Source organism: Pleurodeles waltl, chromosome 7, assembly GCF_031143425.1.
Source record: "Pleurodeles waltl isolate 20211129_DDA chromosome 7, aPleWal1.hap1.20221129, whole genome shotgun sequence".
Lineage (NCBI taxonomy): Eukaryota > Metazoa > Chordata > Amphibia > Caudata > Salamandridae > Pleurodeles > Pleurodeles waltl.
This window is the reverse complement of record NC_090446.1, coordinates 83,908,087-83,923,657: the sequence shown is the minus strand read 5'-3', so window position 1 is coordinate 83,923,657 and position 15,571 is coordinate 83,908,087. Positions and strand designations below refer to the sequence as shown.

The 15,571-nt window shown below is 43.6% G+C and overlaps 1 protein-coding gene across 2 annotated transcripts in view; it reads right to left on the bottom strand.

Moving 5' to 3' along the window:
• LRRC23 (leucine rich repeat containing 23) overlaps nt 1-14,769 on the bottom strand; it is a 34,063-nt gene extending 19,294 nt beyond the window's left edge. The window contains exons 1-3 of one of the 2 annotated variants that reach the window (XM_069243065.1): nt 14,665-14,769; nt 6,557-6,742; nt 3,136-3,248 (exon numbers count right to left, since the gene is read on the bottom strand). In XM_069243065.1, the coding sequence (XP_069099166.1) occupies nt 3,136-3,248; nt 6,557-6,727 (284 nt within the window). In that variant the 5' untranslated portion in view covers nt 6,728-6,742; nt 14,665-14,769. Of the gene's footprint in view, nt 1-3,135; nt 3,249-6,556; nt 6,743-14,230; nt 14,335-14,664 lie in introns of those variants that run through there. The other variant, XM_069243064.1, reaches the window with a different exon arrangement.
• Nucleotides 14,770-15,571: the final 802 nt, after the last annotated feature.

Below are 15,571 nucleotides of genomic sequence, written 5' to 3'. Positions count from 1 at the left end.
GAAATGAAATACCTTTTCTTTATCTATCATTGGATTAGCTTTGAAAAATCAGACAATAATAACAAGCTTACCCCTCACTCTACGTTATTAAATCAAGAGACTAGGAACAGTGAATAATAAACACAAACGTGTTGCTAAACCAGGTCAGATACAACCAAAATTTACAAAATAGGTTTCATTTTGTTTTACATTTAGTCCCATCAAGGCAATGTGCTAATGAAGTCTAAGGTGAGCTGAGGCCTTTGTACTGGATAGGTCAAACTAGGACAGAATGAGGACTATAAAATGGTCTGGTTAATAAAAAGTCTCTATTTACTTTGGGTAAGAAGGGTGGGTCTTTAAAGCACTAGGGGCCATATGTACGAACACTTTTTCCCAAGACACAGAATGGGTAAAAACCTTTGCTACATCTGGCCCTAAGTGCCAGTTGTACGATGCATTTTACTGGTCGCAAATGGCCCATCGGGCTGTTTGTGACTGGTAAAATGCATTTTGGCATGTACCAACCCCATTTTGTGAGTCAGAAGCTATTACCGACTCGCAAAATAGGATTTGTGAGTCCCTATTAGGAAGGGGCAGGTAAAGGGCGTCACTTCCTAATAGTGAGTCGCACTGGTATGTATGAATGTTTTGCGAGTGGGAATGCGGTCGCAGAACATTCATACTTTACCCACTCATTGAAGGAGTCAGTTAACCATTTGCAAACGGGAAGAGGTCCCCAACGGACCCCATCCCCTTTGTGAATGAGGGGGGCAACATTTTTTCAGAACAGGCAGTGGTCCCACGGACCACTGCCCACTCTAAAAAAATGAGAAGAAAAATCTTCTGTTTTATTTTTCAAATGCATCCCATTTTCCTTTAAGGAAAACTGGATGCATTTTTTAAAAACTGCTTTATTTAAAAAGCAGTCACCGACATGGAGGTCTTCTGACCCCACCAGCCCACTATCCCTGTGACAGCTAGCCATTGCTTGCAAATTGCGACCTGTCCTATGAATATTAATGAGGCAGGTCCCTTGCGACCCATTTAGGAATCGCAAACTGTGTATCAGACACTGCTGTACATCAGTGTTTGTGACTCGCAATCTGCCAATTGCAAAACAATGCAAATTGCGAGTAACAAAAACTGAGGGTCATACATCTGGCCCCAGGTGAAATGTTGTTGGCTAGTATGCACATAGAGTTGGAATTTCATTCACCCTCCTTCCTCTATAAATGCCACTAAAACAGCCTTCTCAAACAAATGCTGCAGGTTTGATTTATGCATGGGTTCACAAAAGGGGGGCCATTTATTTGGGTATAACTATACAGAGGAGAAGACGTTTGGTAACACTGAAAACATCTGGAAAACCTTTAAAATCTATTTTTTTTCAACATAGATGTCTTTGAGCACCTTGTTGTTCTGAGCCCATTCCAGGAGATGCCACCTTTGCTTCTCTGCCTTGGTGTTCTAAAGGGCTGGTAGGTGGGATTGCTGTGATGTCAAAACTCCATGGTAGATGCAAATGACAGATCTTCAGTGCTTCCATATTAGAATTCTGAATTTAATTTCTCCATGCTTGAACAGATTACACTCTGCTGTGGTATGGTCGGTATGGCTCAAAATGGCTCTTACTATCATGTCTCTGCTCCAACTGGTTTATACTATATTGTTTGTGGCTCCCCAGCTTCCTTATTCATCCAGGCTTAGGAGCACTACAAAATGTGACTGAAGTATCAAACACAATTGACTGTGGAGAAAGATGACAGCAAGTGCTCCCCTTTCACCCTGTTTTCTTCTGGCACCACTAGGGGACTAAATAATGAGTTACTAGCAATAAAATTAGCTTGTTAGCCTTGTGTGTCAGAACAATCAAAACAGATTTGGATTTTCCAACGGCAAATTCAACTTCACTTCACTAATGGACATTAAGGGCCTCAGTACGACCTTGGCGGATGGGATACTCTGTCACAAATGAGATGATTATCCTGCCCGCCGTTTTACAAGTTCCATAGGATATAATGGAACTTGTAATACGGCAGGCGGGATATCCCTCACGTTTGTGGCGGAGTATCCCATCTGCCAAGGTCGTAATCAGGCCCTAAGTTGTGCAAAAGATTTTATAAATTGGGTCAGTTAGTAGACAACGACTAAAATACAAAATGGATTGTGAGAACACTGCCTGTCATGCCAGCGGACAATTCGAGCAGATGCATTTTGGTAATTGGAGTGCATGATAACACTCACATTAGTTGAAAGTCTTATGTGTTCACCATTGTTGATGCAACCAGTTCATTGTATCTCCAGAAATGTGTTCCAGGATATTTCTCCTTCTTCAGTAGAGAGTAATAGCTTAAATATGGGGGTGCTGGCAAAGCTTTTATTTCAATATTGTGGTGCTCTGGCACCATTTTCAAGTAGGCATTTGAGAGGGTCTCTGAATGGGTCTTATTTTTCGGCACCAGGGTTGAACTGGAGATCCACTCAGACTTAGAGGGACAACTCTGTGTTAACGAACTAAAGGCCTAAGTAACCCACCTCTCCGCTGTGCGACCCAGCACCACACAGCGACCTTTTCTTCTTTCTGCTTCAATCATGAGGGGATACATAGAGAAGTAGATATGTCTAACTCTTTCATCAAATGCTCTGTTGGCTAGACAAGACTCAGTCACACAATCCCTTCCCAGTTTGTCCAGATTGGTGCGACTACCAGTACCAGGTAAGTTCCCTTTGTGACAAGTGGACCATAAAAAGAAGATCAAGGAAGTCTCTGGACTAAGAAAGTGATGCAGTTTCATTCTGGTGCGGGATACGAGGGTAAACACACCCAAAGGTGCTCAGCAATAAACAGAGCTGGAAAACTATGTAGATTATAAAACTACTGTCTACAGTTACGGATGGGTTCTACCAAAGGGGCTCGAAGGAGTTCAGGGCTAGTGTTTGTGATTCTGGGGGGACGATGGAGAAAGAGGAACAGGAGTGAAAGAAAAGAGGGAAGAAAACTGGGAAACAGAAAAACACTTTACTGTGGCTTCGAATGGCAAGCAGTGAGGGACTAAATTTAAAAGTTCACTGCACAAGCACCATGGTACAGGACACATGCACAAATCCCATAAGTATGGCATTTAAAGAGCCCTGTATCATGAATGCACTCACTTCTCCTTGACCTCCAACTTGACATAAGCGTGGGCTAGACCATTACCGGTCTTGCACAGCAGCGACATCCCCTCTCTCAGCATTTCATCCGTCAGTGGGACCGGAGGTGGGGGCTGAAACAAAAGAAAAGAAAGGGATGAGAAAAGCCCTTCCCTCCACAGAGAACTTAAGAGGAGACAATTAGTGAGGGACAAGCTTCATACAATTCTGAAGATGAAGCACTCCAAAATCCAATGGGGTGTCAATTCTTTTTCCCATAGCCAGTTTGCACACTCCCAGTCAGGCTTGCATTGGCCCAGGAGGAGCAGTCTCCCTTCAAGGGCATCAGCCATGTTTATAGCCAGCTACCTGTCCATCATGTCTTGTCTGGGCTGACCATGTTCTCCGGCAAACAGAGCTGCAACACTATCCCTAGATTGCAAAGTCAAGTGATCACCTCCATGATGCTTGCATGAATCATGCACGATTCTTAAGAGGAAGTGTCCTATCCTTCACACCTTTTCCGCTTCAAGGTCATGCACATGTGCAGCGCCAAAAAGCGAGATAAAGACCCACATCTGGTCCTCATGCACAGCATCTACACTACGCATGTACGCACACGCCCTGTCATCCACAGCACTCTCACAGTGATACCGCAGAAGCAGTTAATTGACTACGCAGAGGTAAGAAGGATGCACTTTCTAAATGCAGTTACAAAATGGTATACCTATCCATCTACTTGGCTATGTACATAGCACAAACATACAACCAGAAATGTATCTAGGCGCTTTGCAAAAAAGAAACATTGACAACTTTCAAAGGAACTTCACAGCAGGGTTTTCATGTTTTCCAAAAGCCCAAGACGTTTGCTCTGGCACTAGGCGGGAATGGGGTGGAGTTCACTATTTTGGCTCCCTGCACGTATGATCTGTCGCTCCACTTGGCCAGCCTATATCGCGAGGACAGAAGTAGCATTGAGGCCGAATGTAAATTCATGGCGATTCACTCCTGCGCGTGGGCTGCGTCACGCGCAGAGCTCTGCAATGATTCCTTTCAGACATGGTCTCTAACACAGTTCTGAGCTGACAGATGTCTTAAATACATTTTTTTTTACCAAGCACTGTGGCAAATGTCATTACTTTTAGCACATCTCACTATTTTCAGAGAGGCTCAGCCCAATAATGGGAGGGGCAAAGATTTCAGGCATTTCAGTGCAGAATTAATTAGCAGCCCCTAGCAGGAAGTAATCTAGTTAAAACAGGTGATACTACGTGTAAAAGTTTAATTTAATTACACTGACTGCCTCACTGTCTGTGTTTTCTAGGCTATTGAGGGCTGTCAGTGACGTCACTCTGTGCCCCAGATCGATGCACATTTGTAGTCCTACTTCTGAGTTTGTGTAATATCCTATTTTGGTTTTAAAAATCTGGTCAACCTACATGCTTGGAAGGCCTATGGATGAATTTCTATAAGGGCTGGCTGCTCCGTCCTGGACATGAGGTAGCCTAAGAACACCCAATTAAGAGTCCCGGACAGAGGGCCGATACGTATTTTCCAAATGTGGCTCAGGTAGAAATTCAGGAAAGATAATTCTGATCGCAACCTTCACAGACATTTCATGAGACCGCCGCTGGCTACATTCAGAAAGGACATTGATAAAATACTTTAGCCTATGATAATACCTTTCCTCAATAATTCTAACAAAAATGAACCAGTTTTGTCATTTCATGACCCTCATCAGAAAGCGCAGAGCCTCTAGGTGTCGTGCTTGAGGGACCAGGGATGCACCAGTAATAGGCTCCGTTATGGAACCTCTGTCGGCTTTTGTGGACTGCTGTCTACATACTATACGCTCTGGACGCACTTAAGCACATTGCTTTTGGCCTTGAATTGAAAACAATGATGGGCCTGTGTGCCGAGGCTCTTCACACAAGCATACCACGGGAGGAATGTATCAGGGTACCTGAGGGACTGCTGCACAATTGTCATTTGACATTCAGGACACCTATAAAGGTCACAATGACCCTAGCGGGACTGGCATTAACCAAAAATTGTTTTGAATTTGAGGGAACACTCTGTAACAACACAGAACATGGGTAGCAGCTTTTATGGTGAGCTTGGCCTGTCTATATGGGCACCTACTTAAAATGTATAAGAGCTGGGCAAACAACCCATATCATGAACACACACGACTCTGGCGTTGCTACATCGATGGGATTTGGCGATGTGTGTGTCTTCTAGCCGGGTGAGAAAGGTTTAGCAATGCCCTTTGTTAACTGGCTGAACTCACAGATGTCCACACTTTATAAAAGCACATACATACATACAGCGAGAAACACTGTGCACACGCCTGTGGGACTCACACATGGATGCCAGCCTAACTTCTCCGACCACCACTTTATTATTTCAAAGATGAGGTCCAAGAAGTACCAACCACACCCATGAATGGGACTGTGTTCAAGGTGTAAGGCTCACACTGAATTAGTGAGGCCCTGTGTGTTCCTTCTTGCTATCTCCCTGCCTCTTGTGTGATTTGCAACCCCTATTACCACCCACACCTCCCTCCAGTGAATCCTCTGGTGCATTCTATTTAGACGCTTGATTGCTCGCAACCAGGGGTTGCTCTGTGATCGGTCTTGCTTACCAGCCCTTACAGCGTATGGTAGTTTTTGGATGAAGGACCCCCAAACACCAGAAACCTTTGCAGTACCACAAGAAACTTAATATAAAATGATGATGATGGGTCTCCCTACTATCCCCCTCTGTAACCCTCATTTAGCCAGCCACTGGCTCTCAGGCAACTGGTATCAGGGGACACGTGGAAAATCGCTGCCATTAAGACTAAAATTAGACAAGTTACGATAAAAATAAAGCTTATGGATCTGTGCTTTCCCTCGTCTCTTCAGCCAACATGGACAGTGCCTTCACCTGGGCTTCTACTGCTCTGTCAACCTCATCCCCTAACCCTTTGGGGCTTTTTCTCACATCTCTCACTCTGGCAAACTGAGAGCTATATCTCTGGTCTCCTCCCTTCTGTCTCCCTCTCTGCACATCTTCATGGATTGGTCAATCCCGCCTTCTTCAGCCTTGCTCTTCTACCCCTCCAATGCTCTCCTCTTCAGCCTCGCTCCTTTTCTTTCTCACTTTCTCCAAACCACCAGTTGTATTGCCCTCCTCTTGTCTCCTATTTTATTTTATTTGTACCCTTTCCCCTCAATCCTCCATCTATTTGGTCTTGCTTCTCCCTCCCTTCGTCTCTTGCACTTCATTCAAATCCACTCTCCCTTCTTATCCTTCCTCTCTCTTCTCTCAACCCCTTCTCCATTCCTCTCTCCCTGAAAGCCCTCTCCTTCATTGTTCTATTCCCCTCATCTTCCTCTCCTGTCCCTTCTTTCCCCACAGAGTTTCCGAGCAGGTCACATCCTCTCCTCCCAGAGCTCACCTCTTCCTCCTCCTCTCCTTCCTCTTTCTGCTCTTCCTCCTCCTCTCCAGCTTCTTCATCTTCAGCTGCTTGTTCCTCAGCAGGCTCTTCATCGCCTTCTGCTGGCTCTGCAGGCTCATCATCATCAGGAGCGTCCTGGTCGTCATCGGGGTTATCATCCAAATCTGACATCTTGCGTGACTAAATCTGGTAATACAAAGTTATTATATATTAAAGTTATCTTTTTTTTTTAATAAGACGAAACCAAAAAATTAATTGAAAGCTGACAAAAAATATTTTGCCTATATGTTAGGGTCATTTTTCATCTTCCAGGATAAATGATTTAAACTGGTGCTCAATTTCCCATATTTCCAGATAGACTACGGATTTACCCCTTGGAAGCAGTGTCTCTATTGAGATTTTTTTTAAGTTCAATGAGACAGAGATATATCTACAGCAGAAGTCGGAAAACCCCTGTGTTAAGTTTAGCAGTCATTGTGATTTCTACTTAATCGGTATGATTTTTCTTGCTCAGTTTAACTTTGAGGGCCTTCTAGTGGTGGAAGCCTTTGACGTGTGAGGAAAGCTGAACCATCCTAGCACTATTTTACTTTTTCTGATGGGTCCTGTGCTCTCCACACCCAGCAGTTAAATGTCTTCAGGTCTATTTGAAACGCTCTTCGTGTTTTCCTGCTACCAGGCAGCACAAGGCTCTGGACTGGGAGTGCACCCAAACTGTACACTACCCAGAGTGATAGGTTGGTAATCCCCGTTCACTAGACACGGGCTGGACTGATCATTGGTCAGATTGTTTAGGTCTAAGGGATCAGATTGTTTGGGTTAAAGGCGTTTTGCATGTTCCCGAGGTTGGGTCTACTGACCGTTCCCACACACCCATTGCACATCTATTCATTCCCTGAGAGGGTTCTTCACTGAGTGTAAATTATGTGGCTCTTCTTACTCGACTTTCATGCTGACTGACTGATGTGCTCTGCCAAGATATGTCCATGACACACAAACTCTGATTCCTTGTGTCTAGTTTGAGGCCATTCCCTCTCCCCATCTAGCAGCAGTGAGTACAGTTTGCACCTCTGAGGCTTTCTACAAATTTCAGTGATACTTGGTTTTTGGCAAGACAAGTGGCCTGGCTAGAAGAGTACACTTGTGTCCCCATTTGTTCTCTCTTTTTCAGGGACAAGTGGACTTTAGTCAGAGTGATCGTGAAGGACAGCTAAGACTCAGAGTCCCACCAGTGGAGACCGAGGTGTAAGGTCCTGCACAAAAGTGTCTCCAACCTCTTTGATTTCTGGCTGGGCAACGATGTTGCCAACTGGCTTCAATCCATCAGGACACCTTACGGTCAGTGCAGGGCTTGTAATTGGAAAACCTACTGCACCCTAAAAGTTGTAATATGGCTTTATATCGGCCAGAATCATCTGCAAAGGAAATCCCAGCACTGGAAATATGGTGTATCAGTGACATGGGGCTATAAATTAATTGTACAAAAGCAGGCCGTTTGAGTACAACACCCTCACAGAATACATTTCAGGGATAAACAAGTCTGAGCTCTTCTTTTCCAAAGTATTGTTACCATTTTCTAACAGGGAAGAGGTGCCCATTTGATTGTTTTGCTCCCGTCAACCAGTACCCAAGAATGGGACTGCGAAGCCCATGATAGAGCCACGGTTTAGAAAAATATCCTCGTACACAGTTCACAGGCGCAGAGTAGAAACAAACACTTTGCACTTGGGCTGTCACCTGTGAGACCTCGAATTAAAATATATTGCTGGTATTTACCAAATTTCCATTAAGCTTGTTTGTCAACTGAGGCCACAGCTTGTAAAAAATCTCCTCCCATCGCGAAGCCACAATGAAAAACAAATTGATTCAAATCCTTTTTTGGAGACTGGGTTCTGGCATTCCATCTTTATCCACTGGACTATGGCCACTTTTTAACATCCCTTTATTATGCCTCCACTGGACTATGACCACTCTTTTAACATCATTTTATCAAGCCTTCTGGTAAAATACATATATTGCAGAGTAACACCTGCAGTTTGTTTTGTTGTAAAGTTTAGATACCAATCCTAATTCAAATAAACTCACCTCAGTGTCTTCGCATGCCAAATAATAGCTAGCAAAGCTCTCTCTGACTCTCCAAGAGTGAACACTGACTAACGCGGTGTATGAGTAACAGTCTACACTGAAATAAAACAAAAAACGAAGTGATGAAAGATGCTTTGAGCAATTACCAGTGCTTGGTCTATTAGGAAGCATCCATCCCATCACCTTTTTTTAACATTCCACACATAAACACTTGACTTCTTTGATATTACGTGGTGGCAGTTAAACTCCATGCTACAACCACACGAATTTTTTCTCACTCATGTGCTTGTCTCCCCCAGACATGCTTACCAATATTCCCTATTCTAGACAAAACGTGATAAGCTTAGACCTGTAAAGGTTGAATTCGGGTGTGCTTTTAATAGCAATAGTGAAGGCGAGGCCATTGCACATGTCCTGAAAATATTATAGGGATAGCTGAGGCGATCTGGTTTACAACTTAAAATTGCTACCATTGTCATATGGGAGGTCAGGTCTGTAAACAAGTCATGCTATACCCAATAGTCTTCAAACTGTGTAATGCATCTAGCGATGGTGGGGCTTGAAGCTATGCTACTGGGGGGCGGCACAAAACCACTGTGCTAAGTTTAGTGTGAAGCACCTGCACCCATCTTCCCTGCCCTACAAAGCAGAGACTAGTAAAGAAAAGAGGGGTGCTCGAGCTCTTTAATTCCTGTCCTCAGAAAAATAATGTCTGTCCAAATATTCGGGTTGGGAAATCTTCAGGCAATGGGACCATCTATCCCTGAAGGAATGCTTTACGTAGCATGTGTTTTCCAAGGTATTCACATTCCTGAGCGTGGAGAGCAGATGCGCTTATCTTTTTATGGCTCGTGGGTTCCAATGCTCCTCAAAGGTGCTATCAAACATCAGTTAAGAGAGAACAGATTTATAATGAAATCGTGTTTTATGGTTGTACTTCCAGAGATAGAAGACAACAGCCATGGAATGGATTCTAGAGGTATCTCCATCACTCCCCTCTTATGCCCAGCCTCAGCGCTCAGTTTATAGAGCTGAGAGAAGTGTGTTTCTGCATCACGGTGGCATTGTCTTTGTAGAAATGTATGCTGCCCTGTACTGCTGTCTGCCAGCTGATTGCCTTCCATTTGCGGTACTCATTCTGGGCTTTACCATCATTCTAGCAAATCAGCTAGGGTTTTCCAGTTTTGCTTAGATGGGTCTCACAAGGGCTGCAGTGTCAACTCCGAAGTCTGGCCAGTAGCAGTGCAGGTATTTCAACAACCTTATGATTGCTTAGAGATCATAGAAACTTTATTATCTTCTCTGTAAGGGTTTTATGTTACATAATTTCTCATGGTTTCCTTCTTCACCACTCATTATCATGACGGTTTCCTCTCTGTTCTCTCCACAGGGATGGGCCCTGATAGATATGTCCTAAGGTCTTCATTCTGTGCTGACATATTGCAATTCCTAAAGCTACAAAATGTGGATATCTCTTGGACTCCTCTTCAATATGGAGAGCACCAAGGATCTATCTTCTCACACACACTGTTCAATATATGGGCGCATGCACCAGTGACTGCGGTGCCAGGAGTGGATATTGCCTCACTCCAGTAGGGATGGGCCCTGATGGATAGGTCCTAAGGTCTTTATCCTGTGCTGACATATTGCAATTCCTGAAGATAGAAATATGGACGTCTCCTGGACTCCTCTTCAATATGGAGAGCACCAAGGATCTATCTTCCCACGCACACTGTTCAATATATGGACGCATGCACCAGGGACTGCGGTGCAGGAGTGGATATCACCTCACTCCAGTATGCAGATGGTACTCTGGCTTATTAAATAGTTGCTGTTCTGTAACTCTTCAACCTAAACTTCCTTTGAAGACTTGTAACCTTGGGTGGCATCATTCTTATTCAAATTAAACACATTTATAACAGTTCCACTACTTCTGTAATGAACATCCTAACGCCTGATCTATCTTGCCTTCCAAAACCAGCAGCAATTACTATCTCACTCACTGTAGACTGACAGACCAAATGTCTAGATTTTATTCTTCACCCTCATCTAACTGTCTAGCCAGTCGCTGACATAATTACTAAAGATGAAATCTCTCCACTAAAGCTGTTATGAAAACACATTCCACTAACACCTCAAAAATGACTTCGCATTTGCATCATGACTTAAGCCTAATTGCCTAATGCCATTCCGAAAAACACTAAAAACTAATATTTTTAAAATAATACATTTTCCAATACCGCAAACTATGCTTTGACAAAGAGGCTATCTGGTGAGTGATGTTACAATAGATTTTACGACCCAACCAAATGTCATCAAACAAAGAGACACTCTAGAACCATTACTGTTGGTGATAGTTTCCTTGGATGGTCCTTTTAACTGTTCTGAACTGATGTTATGGTTATTTAATTAAATAACTATGCCACCCCTTTGGTTTGCTCTATAATATAGTGTCATACATAAATAATTTAAATACATTTTTACCACCAAAAAGTGTTTAATGCCTTTAATTCTAAGAGTCATGCCTGCACTCGGATTAGAAATGTTGGCAGCACTCCTGTTGAATATTTTGTAATGTTTTTGTAGCTCTCATGTCAATGAACCATCTGTGAGCTATAGTGCCGTACTTAAAAGGGAAACTTAGCTTATCATGTAACAGGACTTCTTGTCTTTGAAGATATCTTTGGTCATCCTTTAATTTGGATCAAGAGTTGTCACCTCCCTCACTTTACCCATAGCTAGATTCTTCTGAAGTAGTCCCAGCACCTCGATATTGTCTCTACGGGTGGGGTCTCCAACCAGTCGATCGTGAGCTACAAAAAAACTAGCCGACACCCTGTGAGAAGCTAGAGCTTGTCTTATTACGGCTGTTGCCAGTACTTGCAGGCTCTCACCCAAAGCAGCTGCTCGCATTAGTTGAATTGAACTTAGCTGGGGAGGGGCGGTGTGGAGAGGAGGATGTCAGTGTAGAAGCCCGGCACGAGCAGTACTAGATTGACCATCAGCAACCATAGGACTTTAATCTTGCTTGGCCGCAGCGGCAGCCTTTACCTGGGAGCCGTATTATAAGGCCTGGTACTCTGGTTGGCTTTTTTTGGCACTAAATACCATAGCACAGGCATAAGGTCCCTGGCTCCAGTTTGTGGGCAACTTGCGTGAGGTACTTCATAAAAAAAGTCACTGAGAAACGCTGTTTAATGGTGAAATAGTAAAAATGTAAAATGTGGGTGGTAATTCACACGAGCTTTAAAATGTTTCTGTCGTGAATCCTCTGTGTGATGTTTAGTGCCCTTTGTTTGTAGGCATCTTAGCCTCAATTGCCTGAAGTCCCTCTCCCAGATCTACAAGACCCTGGTTGAATTCCAGCAGGGCCTACTTTGCCTTTCATCCTTACAGGGCCAATATCATGTAATCTGTCATTCAAGTTCCTAAAGGTGATCTGTTTACTGAGTTGACAAAAGCAGTAAAACATTTCAGCTACATGTATTTACTACATTTTCAGGTGGTGTGGCATTTAGGAACCTGTCTGTTTTAGAATGCTGTTTAATTCAATGAATCTCAGTGAAGCACTAGTGACATGTCTGGTTTTGAAACCCTTACAAGGCGTAATCTTTGCGAGAGTGGGGGGGGGGGGGTTAAGGTGGCTCTGAATTGCAGGATATATGAAGCTTGTCAGTCAGAGAGGAACAGCAGCTTCCTTGGAGGGCCAGAGATATAGCTTAGTATAGCCCTGCCTTGAAGGCGCTGTAAGAAAGCAGCCGGCAACATCTCCTCCCGGACCATGAGGCACATTGTACCATGCTGTTGTGGCTCCGTCCCAGGATAGGGATGCACATTATACAGCAGTGCCAGATTGTGGTGCACTTTATGCCACAGTTTTGTAACTGTGCCACTCACATTGTGGCACTCTATAATAAAGCAGTCCTCCACCCGAACCAGTGCACATTTTATTGTGGAGTTGCTGATCCTCCACGCTGACTGCAGCCCACATTGCTGGGAGTGGAATGGAGGTCTCTGGGAACAGTGCACAAATTTCTTGGCCTTTAGTAGCTCATGATGATTTTCAGCGATCAGAAGTAGTTCTCACTACAGAAAAGGTTGGAGACGCCTACTCTAGGGTTTTTCTGCTTTCGAGTAATTAGAAGAGTCAAGAGTCCATGTATTCCACTTAGGTGCAGGTACTCTCACTCGCACTGTTCTTGTTGCACAGCTTTCCCTTTGAGAGTTGTATCAGATGACCGGGGGAGAGGGGGCAGTGGTCCAAATTCTCCAGTTTCAGGGTATTGCTGCCTCCTGTAACTGGCAGGTCTTTCTGGAAACCTCTCATACTGGAGATTCTGCAAGATGACTATAAATACATCATTCACATTGCAAAACTACAGACTGGTCGCAAAAAGTCTGGGTGCAATTTGTGACCACTTTATGTGATCAGTATGTCATTGCATCGGGCTTTTAGTGATTTACTCCCCTTCCATTCATTTATTGTTAGAGAACCTGACACTGAGCTTCGGCCTTTAGTAAAAGAGACTTTATAGCGCATCTGTTCCTCTCAAGCCTTGCAACTTCGACAGGGGACAAAATTGCCCATAAGATCAATCGTCCAGTTGTCAAGGGACATGCAACCATCATTTCAATCCATCCCAGTGTAACCTTTTCAAGTAATTACGTCTATGGATATTCCTCATACATTAATCTAGAGCAACCAGTGTCAACCAATAAAGAAAGTGAGGCACTGCCCTAGTTTAGGGAGAGGGGAGATGGGCGTGATTTTGCAATGCAGTGGGACGGTAACATTGAGCTTCATGATATGTTATTTATTCCACAAGTAAATAATACAATCAACTGTTACATGAATGTACTAATATATTTGCAAGAACACACAATAAAATAAGTTCAAAGTCAATGTATAGACAAAGGTTTGAGATTTTGTTTTTATTAGGTCCGGCTTCACATTACAGCTGTCCGAGGGACCTACTCCTACTGATTTTTTTAAATATACAAAGAGACTTTGGCTCCAACGTGAGGACTTTGTGGGAGTAGCCCGTCCACCAAGTTCTGAGTCATGCCCCTTGGCTTTCTCGCATCATTCTACTGGCTGTTAGTTATATCATTCCGCCCTCTGGGAACTTCTTGCATGAGAATGTATGAGATATTGTTTTACATTTGAAATGTTGACGCAATCATGACACTTTGTCACATTCAATTCTTTACCTCCTATATGCATCTTATAGAGAAATCAATGTTTTTGCTACGTTTCCTCAGAGGCAAACTAATATGTCGGGCTAAATGCTAAACAGCATCACATGAAACACACAGTCTGGCAATGACAACCATGGCTGTAAATTGAAGGGGGTCGGGGTGAAAAACTGGGTAGATATAGCATGTATAGGTGAGACCTTGTGCTAGGATGCACTGATTTTTTATTCATCTTTTTACTGGGAAAATGAAGTATGTTACGAGCAATGGGCGTTTTTTTTCTTTCTTTTTTAATTAACTGCATTTCCGATTCATGGCCAGAACTGTAAATCGGCGACACAATCACCCATAAATATTATGTAGAAACAAAGGCATATGACGGTCAGCACTAACCTGAGCCCCCGCTCTCCCGGCAGGATCTTGCTTGTTTGACGGTTGTCAAGGCAACCCCAGGCTGCGTCACTACGCCTGCAAGCAGAAGCGCGCACCGTTTTCCGCACTGACGTAATACGGCAGCCTGCAGGAGGCGATAGGTTGTTTAACGAACGCATGCTGGCTTCAACGCGCATGCGCATTCGTAGAGGACGTGCCTTTTTAGGAAATCCTGCGAGAGGGGTAGTTAATGCATGAACGACTTTGAAATGAAATATTTCAAAGAGTTTTTTTGTGTTTACAGACCTTTAAATCATGTCTGAAACCAAATCTCGATACTTTATGTCTGGAATATGGCAATGTAGTTTTCACTGTGATATGTTATTTGCAGTGGCTGCCACTTGTCACCGGGTGTTGTGGGGGATATGGACAAACATCAACAACAAAAAACGTACCTTTATGTTGGGAGAGATGGTTCTATATCTCTTTTCTCCTCGGACCTCTGGAAGCACAAGGCTTCCAGACTCCCCTCCAATAAAATCACTGCTGTCAACAGCATGACAGCAGTGTTGTGATTGGTCAAGTACCCTACTTTGGCGCTCAGACAGGGAACAGGGCCCGTGCAATTTCTCCTCCTGGCTTTTCAATACAGCCAGGTGGAGAAATACAAAGTGCTAGTGACTGTTTGGCTGGCCCAACACGGCTGGCCAAAGCGTCATGCGCAGTTATGTGCACATAGTCCTCCTCCAGCCCAGCCTAGCCACTCCCTGCCCTAATCCTGCTCCAGAGGAAAAATAAAATGATAATAATGCTAGGTCATTATCATTTTTTTACCCTTTCGTCCACCGCATAAAGTGGGGCGACGCCCCTCTGCCTTAGTGGAGGATCCGCTGCTGGTTATTTGTCAGACATGCCTTAGAGGAGGTAAGTGGGGGATATTTAAAAAAAGAATAATCTGGAGAATACATTTCCACCATTTCTATTGAGAGAGAGGTAATTTTAGGCAGGAGACAGTCAAAATAAAGCTATTTTTGGCTTCAAAAATCCCACCTGAATCGGGACTGTTGGCATGTTGGTATTTTATATCACGTTACGCTGGTAATGCATTTCTGACTGCTGGTAGTGTGTATCTGCATAGTCTTTTATCTTTAATGATACTGCACAGAAGTTACCAATGTAATAACAGCAAGAGAAACCTCAGCTATTTGGAGATGTATAGATTTATAGATATATCGTATTGTTTCTACCACTTGTAAAACCCAAAGGAAATAGGCAAATCGAAAATCATCCGCTTCTTCGTAGCTGTAGATAAATGGCTGAAATGGAATCACCTGGGATAGAATAATTTACTCCTGTTTTGGG